Genomic DNA, 14,021 nt, shown 5'->3' on the forward strand with positions numbered 1-14,021 from the left:
ATAGATTTTTACTTTCTGATAGCCATGATATCCGTGTTTTTAAGGTGTACTTGATTAATATTTGCAGAACTTTTTCCGGGGGCTGTGGGGGAGCAAAGAAAAAGGGAAAAACAGTTATCACATGGTTCTGTGGTTCTTACAAGCTACATTTCTCTTGTGAAAGTTCAAACCATTTGAAATTCACAGTAAACAGGTTGGCTCTCTGGAGTGCAAGCATTTCGTTTCCATAATGATTTTGAAATAAGGGCTCATCTTGCTCTGCCCATGTTTATCAAAACATAGCAGAGCACAGCTCCGTTTCTTTTTAATTCTGCTAATATTAAACTCGATGCAGCCGCCGCAATCTGCTGTCACCAAGCTTGTCATCTGTTTTCATATCTTTGACTGGTTTTGTGCTCTGCTATGTAAGCAGCCCAGATTTCTGTCCCGAGGCTTCTGGCATCCTGGCTAGTCTCTTCGAGATCGTTGAGCTCAGCAATTGCTTCTTGAGCTTGAGGAATTCCTAAGGAGACCACTGTAATTGTGCGTGCAGACATCTGTGGTAGGTGCAGAGCCGCCATCTTGTCGTCAGGCAGCCTAGCGTCCTGCTGGCCTTTTGATGGGTGTTGTAGTACACCACTGCTGTAACGTGAATAGATTCAGAGGGAGTAACAGGTGTATAATTTCCCAGCTCAGCCCTGTGTAATTATATACAATTTGACTTAAATAGATCGAGAGTTTCCACCGGTCCGGCCTCAGTCTGAGGCACCGCATTGTTCTCAGATGCTATTTCTGGAAAAGATCCGAAAAGAATGTTTTACAAGTTAAAGAAGACCTTGGGATAAGGTGCAGAAGATGCCAGATGACTTACTGCACGTCTCCCAAAAGCTTTTGGATAGGAAAGGAAATGTTGTATTTTCCCCAAAGCTGCTTGCAAGTTTCTTTTCTCAATATAGACATTCACGTGGGAATGGGGTGGGGAAAGTTAGTCAGATGAGAATTTGCTAAAGCTCAGCTAATCATTTATTAAAGCAGTCCCTTGCTCGCCAAACTCATTAATCTCATTAACAGGAAAGGAGCGCTGCAGCGCATGGAGAGCTGAAAGCACTGTGTTTACTGAGAAGCGGACTTGGTTCACAAGGGAAAGATTTAAATATTCCCTGTGTCAGTGCGTTATCCCTGAAGCTGAAGTAACATGATGAGTCACTTGGTCACCTCATATCACGTGTTGGCTTTGGCCACAGGCTGCCTGGAGTCAGGTGCAGAGCTGTCAGATACAGGTCTGGCCTGTACCCATTCAATTTTTGGGGGTGTTTCTCTTGTCTCTTAAATGCAGATGCAGCCTGGGAAGCAGGTGTCTCTGGAGGGGAGGGAATAAGATCGCATCCTGCCTAGATCAGTAACTCTTTGCTAATGTCAGTGACTGTCTCCTCTCTCTGAAGTAAGCTTTCTCCCTAGGTGCTGTCCATACTTTGTCTTTATCTCCCGAGTGCTGTTTGTAGGCTTCGTTGTGATCTACAATGTGGACACTGATAATGTTTTGAAATTATATTCAGCATTGTCTAAGCTTCTCACTTTCTTTTAGTTACGACTCCCGATCATGAGGCATTTGCTTGCTTTTGCTTTTCAGGTCTGCAGCTGTATCCAACTGGACTCTGTCCCACTGTGCCTGTTGTTGTGCTTTTGATGTACTTACTGCTCCCATTGCCTTCTGCTCTGCTGCTTTAGTGTCTGTGTCTTCCTCATCCTAAAAGACATCTGTCATTTCAGTTTCTTTTGCAAGCTCTCTTCTCCTTTTCATCGTCAACTTCTGCTGTAGGTGGTGTATGTTTGTTGACTCAAATTCCTTTTGGCATCATGTTTTAATCTGCTCTAACATGGCTTTAGCCTTCTGAGATTATTTTGACCTAGGCTAAGACACCTTTAGCCCTTCCCATTTAATGTAAACTTTGTTGTTCTGCATCAGCCATCTACTTACCCTAATACTTTAGCCTTACTCTGTTCTTTCTTGGCACTTGCTCTTCTCTCCTGCTGTTTCCCCCCATAAGGAAGTCTTGCTGTGTTCTCAGTCTTACATTCTTCCCCAGGCCTCACCCAAGTCCAGCAGTCCCTCATGATGCAGTATAGGTTTCCTCTGCTTCCTTCTTCCCTATAATGTTTTCTTTTGGCTTGTTCTCTTCTTCAGTCTGCTCTGTGCCTCAGGGCATATCCTAGCTGTGGACAGGGAGCTGCCACTGTACTGAAACTGGTTCCCTTTTTCCACATGAGCTGTCACCATCAGGCCCTGCTGTCCCTCAGCTGCAGAGTGCCCCTAGACACAAACTTGTTCCTTCGCACTTCCCCCATTGCTGCAGGGCTGTTTCTGTGCCTCCACCACTTGGCACATCCAGGCTTGGAAAGGTGGCTGCATATGTTTCCAGTGTTGTGTAAGTGCTTCCTCAGTCATCCCTGCCTGCAGTGCAGGAGGCCAGGAAGCAAAGAAGGGCATGCGTGGGAGGTTTTGGCCATTTCACTGTGGGTAGATGCAGTATCTCGCTATTCTGAGTGCTCGTTGCTGGCATTGCTCACCATCTCTTGGCTTCTCCTAAAGCTACACAAGGATGTGGCAGCAATCCCGCTATGTATTTCTTTCCCATGTATCTTCTCTCAGGTCCTAATACAATCAGCTCCAAGTTGCAGCTTTCCTGTCAACTGGTAGATAAATATTATGCATTGAGCTTCATCTCCTCCATGGAAATGTGAAAAATGTGGGTGTTTGGGCCATTTTTCTGCATGCTTCCCACGTGGATCAGTTTCTCTCAGTGCCACACACCCATTGTGGCAAAAGCTATGCAATTTGGACCTACTCTTTCCCATGTCTCTAGTTTGGCTGAGCTATTGGCAACATTACTGCACAGAGGGCTGAGCTGGTGTTCCTGCTTGACCTTCAGAGAGCAAATGTGATGACACCGAAATTAGGAGGGGGTCAGTTATTCTTCATTAGGACTGGTGTGAATGTGGGATCTCACCCCTTATCTGACCTTGAAAAGTGGAATATGGCCATCCCTGAAATACCTCTTCCTTACTTATGAAAATGCCATAGAAGTGTGGATCAGCACACCACTATGTTGGTGTAACTACAGAGCATAAGGATACTTCAGCTGAACCTTCAGTCCCATTATGCAGTATTTTTCCTTGTGGCTGTAAATATCCAGGGAGCAAGCTGCCAACCTTTGTTTATGTATGCTGAAGAATATTGCACCCTGGCAAACTAATGGTCATTTTAACATTATGCACATGGGGAGAATGACAACATGGCAAAGAGCCACAATCCCCTCTTGAAGCCGTGCCAAGATATATGACACTGATGTTTTTGTCTTTCAGCTGAGGTGGAAGGACTGCAAGTCACTGTGCCCGAGAAGAAGAAGGTGGCCATGTTGTTTCAGCCTGCTCTGCTTCGCTGCCATTTCTCTACTTCTTCCACCCAACCAGCTGTGGTACAGTGGAGGTATAAATCTTACTGCCAGGACCGGATGGGAGAAGCACTGGGTATGGTAACTTCTGGTTTACAAACAATGAGCAAGAGGAACCTGGACTGGGATCCCTACCTGGACTGTGTGGACAGCAGAAGGACAGTCCGTGTAGTGGCCTCTAAGCAAGGATCTGCCGTCACTATAGGGGACTTCTATAAGGAAAGAGACGTCAGCATTGTCCATGGTAACTTTGCTATTCTGGTGACCTGTGATGGGGGTTGGAAGTGACTCTTGGCGATTTGGAGTACTTGAGGCTGGTTGTAGTTGTTCACTTAATTCCTCTGGGAAAGGTGTCAGGAGGGGAGGGAGCTCTTGTGTGACAGGAATTCAGGATTCAGCCAAGCAGCTCTGGAACCCAAAGGTCATTCTTTCCCTTTGGCGCTTCACTTCATAGCACAAATACTGTTGGGCCCCTGGGCCTTACATGGTGGAAAAGACATAACAACGCTGATTACTTTTTCTACTCTTGGTACCTGTGAAGTGAAATTCTGTAGCACTAGCTGTGTTGCCACTTACAGGTACAGGGTCTTAATCATCTTCCACTTTTTCCTGAATTTCTGGATGTTCTGGACAAGGTTAACCATTCTTCATAAGGAAATGAATTGGTTTTGGGACTTGAAGATGGACTCACTTTTTCAGTTTGTGTTGGAGGGAAACCTTAACTTTGCTTTTTTGACTTTCAGATGCAGACCTTCAGATTGGGAAGTTGATGTGGGGAGACAGTGGGCTCTATTACTGCCTTATTATCACACCAGATGATGTGGAGGGCAAGAATGAAGAATCAGTGGAGCTGCTTGTACTTGGTAAGCTCTCTTGTCAAATCTCATCTTCAGTAGGTAGCTGATGTAACTCTTTCCTTCTGCTCTCTTGCTCTCTCTCCACATATCTATGCACTGTATTACTATGGGTACCTTCACCATTGCCTTGCACCTTGTGCAGTCATTCACACCTAGGCAAAGTGGGTGGCAAGTACTGCCAAACCAGAATAGTAATGTTTACACCCACGCTGCTCACACATCAAACTGGTGTAAATGACTACAGAAAGTGCTGGTCTCAAGGAAGTCAGAACCCTTGTTTTTAAGGCATAAAACAATAAACATGTAGCAAAGTGAAGGTTTGAGACCGTGTCTTTCTCTCAAAAGACATCAAATCATATGCTTTTGCAGTCTTTCAAGTCTCTGTTGGTCCTACTTTTCTGAGCTTTGGGAATGCAAAGAAACACTGTGTTTATCTATTTGAGTGTGGCAGTTTGGGATATTTTTCTTCCTGTTTAGTTGTACTTACACACTTAGAAGTACAGTTTCATGATCACCCCAATCAAGTCTGAGCCAGTACTGCCAGTAAAAGGACCTGTCCTCTCTGCAGTATGCACACTAGGCTGCGTGTGCCTCTCTTAGGCTTCCTTGTGCATTGTGGATTAGGTTTTTGCCTGTTTGCAAGTTTAGCTTTCAGGTACAGTGTCTACGGTCCATTTTATAAGTCAAAAGAAAGCACTCATCCGAGCTATAGGAGAAAAGCAGAGTGGAACTGGACCTATTGGGAGCATTTGTTGAGTTTGCTTGAACCAGCTGTAATGCTATACTGTCCCAAATGGGTATGATATTTCTAATTACCTTGAGATCTGCTGATACCAATATATGTTTGTCTGGTCAGCATGTTTGTATGAGCTTTTGGGCTTACAGATCCTGTACATCCTGTGAAGGAAATATTAGAAAGCTTGGACCTGTAGTTCATTGTGATGCCTAGGGGCATGCAGTAGAATGTGAGATCAGGGGCATTTGAGAGACAAGGCTCAGGTGAGAATTTGACAGTCGTATTTAGAGCTGTATTTGTCATCACAAAATAAACAAGATTGAGTAGTTCGGGGTAGGAACAGTGCTGTCTCCTCTACTCATTCCTTCAGGTATCAGCCAGGTGACAGGCTGGATCCCTCAAAAAAAAAAGCATTAATACTCCTGTCAAATTCACAGTATAACTGTGTATCATACATTGATTAACACCACATCCAAGACTGATCTGTGTTAGTTTGTGTAGGGCTCTCTGCCATGAGAAGCTGTAGCTATTACATAGTCTCCATAACTGTAGCTGTGCAGTGGTGGGCTGTTGAATTTTGTCCTTTCTTCACCTTCCTTGACATAGTTTGGTGTCTTATCTGTATCTGCAGTTGTGCTCAGACACCAGCGATGATGCAGTACCATGGTAACAGGAAGAATCTTGTTTTCAGCATACACAGAGGATGGGGGCAGGGGAGAGGGGGGAAAGCTAAGAAATTCCCTCCTCTGAAGCTGGCCTGATGATACCCCTGGCCACAGGTCATTGTGGTTATACTGGGAGGAATCATGAGGTTATGCTGTGTTACCTTGACTGCATCTGATTTTCTTTTTGCAACAGCCTTTGGGTCTGACCTTGCATGTTGCACAGCCCTCTGCTAAGTTTGGCAGCAGCATGAAGGCATACTTACTGTGGGCATACTTTGTTCTGCCTCATGCTGTTTGGCGCAGCTTGCGTGTATTTCTTCTCCTGGGTAATGCGTATAGAGGCAACTTTCCAGCTTTCAGAGCAAGTCCAGGTTACCCACCTATCATCTTTCCTTCCCACTTTAGTCTTCTACCTGTGTTGGTTTTGTTGTTGTTTCCCCTCCCCCCTTCTTTTCCTTTACTTCTCCCCAGTTTTGGCTAAAGGAAGACAAGGTGGAGAAAGCAGCCAATGGTGAAAGAGACTATTTCTTAATATTCTGCTATCTTTTTTTAAAATATCATCTCATTACTCTATGAGGTATTAGTGACTTGCAGAGACAGTGATACTGATGCAGATCTGAGCACATCAGTAGTCCTAGGGGATGTGTGTTAAGAGGTTTTTATACTGCTCTTCAAATGGAACTTGGGTTCATTGTTGGAGACATTGGAGCAGCAGAGAGATAGTATGTCTTGCAGACACTGCCTATCCTACCACACGTTGCTGTTTGCTCCATGCTGGCAGTGGTCTTCCAGATATAATTTACATTGCTTATTTTGAGGCTGCTGTGTGGTTTAAGCCTAGATTAGAATTTTGAGTAGAGCAGATGTTCTGTCAGAATAGAAAAGGAAACAAAGATTTATCTTCTAATTGTTTCTTGTTAATGCCAAGAAGTGCATTTAGGTTAGAGGAAGATGCTGCTTGGCAGGGGAGCTTAGTCTCACAAACTTTGGAAGGTTGGAGAAGCAAAAGTGGAAGATATCTATCGGTAGGTGTAGAAACGTAGTTTAAAAGTAGAGGATCCTGCTTTTACACAGTGAAACACGACATTAGAATTTGGTCAAAAACTGCTCTGTCACAACCTGGGGCCAAATCCCAATCCTGATTAAAATTACAGTATTCCTTTTTTTTTCTTAGAGAAAAAATTGCAGAGACTTCTGGCTTTATTTTTGCAGTTTTCTGAACGAGTCTCTGTAGCCAGACTATGCCATTGTGGGATTGCGTATTGAGCTTTGTCCCCTGTACCTATCACATTGGCATGAGCATGATCTGGACAGCTCTAGGTAGCATCAGAGAATCCCAAATGCACTGTTTTCATTTCAAGCGTATTTCTGAAAAGCACATAAGCATTTATGTACATCCATTTATACTCAGCAAAGCCAATAGGATTTATAAAGCACGCTTGATGTTAAGCATGTACTTATATGCTTTGCTGAAAAGACTGTTTAGGTTTTGCTTTGTCAGGGTCTTCAGGGAAGATCTTTCCTTTTGCAAGGGAAGAGGGATAGTAACCTCTGTGCCTTAGGAACACAAAGTGGGTGAACCTACTGTAGAGAAAGGAAATTATTTCAATTTAAAGTATTATGTTTAATCCAAAAAAACTGAAGTCTCCTATCTTAGTAGGTAGCAACTGAGTGACCTGGCTCTTGAAACACACAGACAGTGCTATTAATCTCATTGTTTTTCATACCATGTATGCAGTTTTTATATGAGCATGTCTGTGGTCTTCAATAAAGTCATTTAGAAAGAGACTGCTTACCCTCAGAAGGCCTGTAAGATCCTCAAGTAAGTAGGGATCTCCAGATGAGATGCCCTCATCTCCACTGTCAACCCTTAAGTGAGGTCTGGGAAGGGATGGATCTTGGCTCTACCCCTTTTGGTCACTTGGGTATACTGCTTATGCCTGAGCTCCACTGGGTTGGCTCCGCTTTCCCACCAGGTGCTCAGTCACTGCTTCAAGCTGTGACTTAGCATTTCTGCTATGGACCTTGAAGGTCATCTAGTTCCAACCCCTCTGTTGTGGGCAGGGTGGCCACAAGTTGCCTAGGGCCTTATCTAGTTTGGCCTTGAACACTTCCAGGGATGTGCTTCAAGACGCAGTGGTTTCATTCCCAAGAACATTTCAAGTTGCTGGAAGAGGCAGCCAAATGATCCACTAATTTCAGTTGTTTGTTTGGTACTTTGGTCAGTGAATTTAGTGCTTTGTAGGCAATTGTTGCCTACTTTTTGTCCAACCAGTTCAGCAGCCAGTGCTGCATAGATGATACGCTAATGAAATATTGTTTTATAACTGATCTTGTAGATGTTTCAGCCTCAGCTTCTAGAGTATTATATTTTAAAAAACAAGGTTTCCCATCCTTTCCTCATATGGGATATGCTCCTGGACCCTCATCATCATTGAGATCTTTGGTAGTTTACATGACCAGCCAATACTTATATAGTCTAAAACCAAAATTTGTTACGTCTTAATACTTGTAGGTAGGAATGGAGGTAGGCACATTTACATGCAGCTTTATTGCACTGTACCTAATGTGCTAATAGAGACATGCGTCAGCTTTCAGAGAGGATAAATCTCTCCTGGGACGTGTGTGTATGGTGCACAATGCTAATTAGATGGCTCTTAGCAAAATGACTCAATACCTGGTATAAATATAGGCAGGTTGTGTGCTGGGAGACACTGTGTAATAAAAGTGGATGGGGTTTCAGAGATGGAAGAGTTCTTGGCAAAATTTTCCCTGACAGGAGGGCTGTTTCAGGATTCACTCTGTTCAGCTCAGAGGCTGCCGGCAGCGTCTGAGCCAGCACTCGGTTACAGTTCTGGCAGGTATGTCATTGCCACCAGTTGGGTGCTGGGGATGGAAGGGCTGGGTCTCAGCTGGAAGGTGTCCACAGGTTTCTTCACAGAGAGGGCTCTCTGATCCCAAGGGCGGGCAGTGGCAGCAGGCAGAGGCAGTGCTGGGAAAGCTGGCAAAGGCCTGGGTGCCATGCAGGCCGCCTGCCTCCCCACCCCCAGCACAGTCCTCTTTGGGCACTGCCTCCTTTGTAATCAACTCCAATCCTCTCTCTCCTGCTCGTCCCATGCCTGGCTACTCCTAGTTCTTTATTTCACGCCATTTAGGAGCGCTACTTGTTGCCTAGGATTTTTTTACCCCTCTTTTCCTTCTTATTTGCCAGCGACAGCCACATGCTGGTCACAAAGGAGGCTAGTGTGATTAAAGGCCTCCCTTACTAAGGTCCCCATGGCAACAGCCTCCTTGGAGGTCTTTGTTCCCTGCTAAAACTTTGATCTCCAAGAAGGGCTGCTGCTGTTCTCCCTTCAATTGGCAGCAGGAACGGAAGGGTGGGAAGGAAGAGTAAAGTTTACTACGAGCAGAGGGAGTGTGGAGGAACTTGCTGCAGAGAGCCGTGCTGTCCCAATAAATCTCACAGCAGCTTCCCTGGAAAAGTGGTGGATTTACAAGTGCCGTGTTTCCTCTCTGGTGCTTTCTGGCCTCCCTGGGGCTGTGTCCTGTGCCAGGGCCTCTGGCTGTGGCACAGCTTGGCAGAACCTTCTGCCTCTGAGGGAGAAATTGTTCCCTCTGCAGCTGCTGCCTCCTGTGGTCCCGCAGCTGCAGATGGAGCTGTGGAGGCAGCCCCCAGCAGGAAACCAGTTCAGTGGTTATTCTTGTATTTTCCAGCTACGTATCGCATTGATGCAATTGCCAGTATTTACCCAACTGCCGCGCTCCTTACTGTACCGGTGCTTTCTTTATTCCTGCCATTGTTCTCTTTTGGCTAAGCACTTATCCTAATTATTTTCGTGTCTTTTTCTCCGCAGACTCTTGCTCAGTCGCTGCTTGACTCCTGCTTCTCCCTGCTCCAATGCTACTCGTGCCCTCCTACCCTAGCCTGCCCTTCTCTTGCCTATCTGCTTCTGTCCTCACCCACACCCCTGTACCTCCGCACCATTAGAACCCTCCCGTCTCTCCTCCACCTGCCCTGCTGTGCTGTGATGGCACAGGCTGGGGCTGGTGGCCTGCCTCTGTGCTGGGGCCACCTGAGGCCTGGGGCGTGCAGGGTGCCTGCTGTGGGAACAGCGATGGGAACGTGTCCCAGATCTGTGCTCACATGAGGACAAGCTCCTGGCTCAAGTAGAGCTGCCTGGGACAACCCTAGTAAACAAGACTGTCCTCTGTATCCTCTATTCCTTTCATTCAGTGATGCCTGCAGGGAGTTCAGTACTGGGAGCTTGCCTTGGAGATGTGTAGCCTTTGCAGATGGAGTCACGCTGCAGCTTAGCAGCCGTGGTCCCTTCCTGAGTTTCTGTTGCTGGTGGTGTGGAGGGAGGTCAGCCTCTGTGAGGGACACCGCCAGGAGCCTCCTGTCACTGTGGCAACCCGGCCTATGGCCAGGCCTGGTTTGTCTGGCCCTGAGCAGAACAGCAGCGGGGGGAAGGGTTGTCAGGGAATTCATCTATGAGGGAAACAGGGAGAGCTGAGATGCAGTGGAAACTGGTGGGGACACAGCTGCCCAGAGCTGAAGCTGAGGGGCAGCCCTCCTGTGAAGGCTTTGTGCACCCCTTCATAGGTAGCAGTGGGGCCATGGGGCAGCCCCCCAGCAGGACTGAGACAGGCTACACAGACAGGAAAACAGTGGCTGGTTATAGGTAACACAGGAAAACTGCTTTGGTTGTCTTTATTATGAGTCTTCACATCACTATTGTTTCTGGGGGATGCTTCTTCTGTCTTGAGCGTATGGTTCCTCTGGAGGATTGCAGGGCGCTGTAAGCCCAAGCAAGTGCAGGGGTTGAGGCTTTTAACATAGAATCATTTGAGTTGGAATGGACCGTTAAAGGCCATCCAGTCCATCTCCCCTACAGTGAACAGGTTCACCTACAGCTTCATAAGGTGCTCAGAGCCCCTGTCCAGCCTGACCTTGAATGTGTCTAGGGATGCTACCACCTCTCTGGGCAACCTGTTGCAGTTCCTCACTAATTTTTAGGGTAGCTTCGAAACAAAGCATGGCTGCTTGGACTTGTGAGATGGAGATTCTGCTTTATAGCTGTCACTACCTTACCACTGGGATTTCATGGTAAACAGCCTTGCATTAGCTGTTTGCCTCTAGTTGTTTGTCTGTTGATGCCTGCTGTTGGTCTTGGACTGTAACACACAGGACCTGCCCTGCATGTATTATGTGCATGCCCGTTTTTAGAGAGCAGAAAGCATACATAACGTTTTTCTGTATAACGGGCTGGCTGTGAGCAGCTTGGACAGTTGATCCTTTCTGCTATCGATGTCATGAAACTGTATCTGTAGATTAAAATATTGCAGTATGCTGGTGGCAGGAGTAATTAATGAGGAACAACTATCTGAATTCTCAGTGTTGTGTCTTTTGCTAAGGCTTCAGGAGCACCCATGATGGTGTTACAGTGAGCACTAGGCAGCTTTGATGAGTTGCAACTGTTTGCAAAGCACTGCCTACATTCGGAGGATGTTTATTATGGCTCCAGCCGGCATCCTGGTGGATTTTTTATATCTACAGAAGCTCTGCTGAAACATTTAAGGAAAACTGAGAGTAGCAATCTCTTTGATAATAACACGCTAGAGAGCAAGGAGCTTGGGATCGAATTCATCATTGTGTCTGAGCACCGCTTAGTGCTGGACCTGAAGGATGTGTGGGGCAGCCTTTGCACTGGCTAATCCTTAGCTGCCTTTCCTACACTCCATCCACAGCGTATCTCTCTCAGGTGCAAGTCCCCTACCTTATTCATGTCATTAAAAAAAGCAAGCGCGAACATGGTGCAATTTAAAGGAGCACAAAGCACAGATGCACACAGTCATGTTCTGCCAGTGCATCAATGTGTGTAAATTATAGCTGAACATTATGTAGGATGTTTGCTGTGTATTAGAAATATCCCAGACACTCATTTCCAAAACAAATAGGCCCCAGGCTGCCGTGGAGCTTGGATTTTTTTTGTATTCCCTTATAAATTAAAAGATTCTTTTGTTTGTTTGCTTTCCTTTTGCAATGTGATTCCATAAAATTACATAGGAATCCTTCCCTGGTTAATTTGCTTCACTCAAAGGTTGTCTTTATAGTATACAGTCTCACTGAGTTGCTTGTTCACTGTGAAATAACCAGCACATACTCCCAGTCATTCTTCAGAACTCCTTTCCTGGAGCTGCCTCTGAAACTGCAGAGCCCCACATGGAGAGCCCCACCCACAGGTATCAAACGCATGTGACTGACTTGCCAAGGGCCTCCCATTAAAGATGTTTCGCGTCCATTCAAACGATATAAAGTAAACAAAATTCCTCTGTTTGAGGGCTGTTGTGTGTGTCCAGGAGCTTTTTGTATGTGCAAAGCATATCTCCAGCAAGATGCTGCCTTGTAATTATGCCAAGGAGACCTCCCTTTTCTTGTCATTTTGTGCCTAAATCAGAGCGACTCTGCTCCAGATTATTCCTCCTGCTGCAGCTCTGCTGACGAAGACAAAGTGCAAGGCCAGGCAAATGGAAGAGGTGCAGGGGCAGACACCAAACACTGAGCATGATGACATCTGTGGTTGATAGGAGTGCAAGTGGGCTGATGAGGAAGGGGACTGGAAGCTAAGGCAGGGGTTGGGAAGTGTGTTTTTCTTGCAGTAACCTGTCTCCTTGTTCTCCTCCTTCTGTCTTTTCTAGGCAGGACAGGGCTGCTTGCTGATCTCTTGCCCAGTTTTGCTGTGGAGATTATGCCAGGTATTCAGCCATTTCACCCATTAATTACCCAGTCTTCTGTCATCTTGTCTGTTTATCCTTCTGCAGCATCTTTTATGTGGTGTGCATTTTAACTCTCGTGTATTTTATCTGGGGAAGAAAAGAAAAAACAACTTTGTTGCTTACTGAGAATGTATGCTGGGTTGAAAATGGAGGAGTGAATCTGGGACAGGGAAGGGAACAGGCGTTCTGGGAGGTGACCCATAGAGATGTTAATGCCCTGCCAGGATCAATGTGACAGCAGAAATTCCAGCGCTGTTCAGAAGAGGTTTTGTATCGAGCTCTCTGCTAAAGCAAAGGTAACACTGCTGCAGCCAATGAAGACACTGACAGCCTCATGTGCCCATATGGCTCTGTGTGTCACCCATCCTAGCTCGCTAGGAGCTTCCCCTGCCTATCTGTGTGCTGCGAGCACTAATACAGCCATTGCCACAGATGGTAGCACAGGAGGTGCTAGCGATAGAGTACCGGCTAGTGACACGTTGGTGGCCCAGTCCTTCTTGTGCTGCATGGCCAGGGCATTATCTAGGTAACACCAGGTGGTGGGATGGGCTGTAAGAGTTGTCTGCCCATGACAAATTGCTCACAAGCCAAACTAACAGCCGCCAATTCTGGCACTCCTTAAAGAAGAAACAGCAACACATTGTCCTTGAGAGGGAAGAGCTGTGGGAACATTTAGCCCTAGAGTCATGATCATCCCCTGACAGTGCCCAAGAAGGCATTCTTTCACACGTTTGTGCAAAAATACATCTCCACATGAATGTGTGAATCTATTTTCAAAGCTATCTCAAAGATGCAAATGGAGAGAAGGCAAATACTCCCCCACCTCCAAAGTAACTCCCTTGAAGCTCAGTGTGCCAGAAGAGGGATTCAGGTTTTCATCATAGATAGAGATTGATTCTTTGTTTCCTAACACTATTTTGCACTGTTTACAGTCTGACTGGGTGTAAAAGTCCTGTATGTTGACCAGGTAATTTTCTGGTACTCTCACTTTGTGTGTATAAACAACAAGAAAGCATAAAAGGCAGTGGCAAACCACACATCATCCGAGTAAACAAAATGAGATGCTTTTAAACACAAACCAGTAGTTTTCAGACAGTGAGGCCACATAGCGTTTCAGCTTGTTAAATGTCTAAATCTTGGTGTTACACAATTGTTTCTGGAGGAGCTTTGAGAAAAGGTAATGGTTGTTAGAGCAAGGATTAGAGAATTGCAGGTAAAGCTGTTTGAACTCCCAATTTAGTGCATTAAGGAGGAACCAGCAGGCTCTTTTACTGCTTTCTTGACCTTATCACAGAAGCAAATGGTCGTAACTTTCTGTGAGATCAAATCCTGACTCATAGGACCCTCTGACCAGGACATGGATTTCAAATATCTTCTTCTGGTGCTGAGTGAATATATTTCCATGCATAAAGGGCATTGACATCTTTTTATACTCGTAGAACATTATCAGAAGGACCACATATACTCTTTGGTGAACTTGCTGTTTTTTCCCTCTATCACGTTTTTGTCCTATTATCTTTTTATCTTTTGTTAGTGAAGAGTTCTCTGATAGCTC

The 14,021-nt window shown here is 45.7% G+C and overlaps 1 protein-coding gene across 4 annotated transcripts in view; it reads left to right on the plus strand.

The window, feature by feature from the left end:
- Nucleotides 1–14,021, plus strand: part of ILDR2 (immunoglobulin like domain containing receptor 2) — a 35,756-nt gene that overhangs the window by 3,649 nt on the left and 18,086 nt on the right. For 2 of the 4 annotated variants that reach the window (XM_015879379.3, XM_015879385.3), the window contains exons 2-4: nucleotides 3,343–3,675; nucleotides 4,175–4,294; nucleotides 12,389–12,445. In XM_015879379.3, the coding sequence (XP_015734865.2) occupies nucleotides 3,343–3,675; nucleotides 4,175–4,294; nucleotides 12,389–12,445 (510 nt within the window). The remainder of the gene's footprint in view (nucleotides 1–3,342; nucleotides 3,676–4,174; nucleotides 4,295–12,388; nucleotides 12,446–14,021) is intronic. The other 2 variants (XM_085526938.1, XM_085526948.1) reach the window with 1 other exon arrangement.

The sequence above is a fragment of the Coturnix japonica genome, chromosome 1 (genome assembly GCF_054131305.1).
Source record: "Coturnix japonica strain WE chromosome 1, WE-NBRP24, whole genome shotgun sequence".
NCBI classification, from domain to species: Eukaryota; Metazoa; Chordata; class Aves; order Galliformes; family Phasianidae; genus Coturnix; species Coturnix japonica.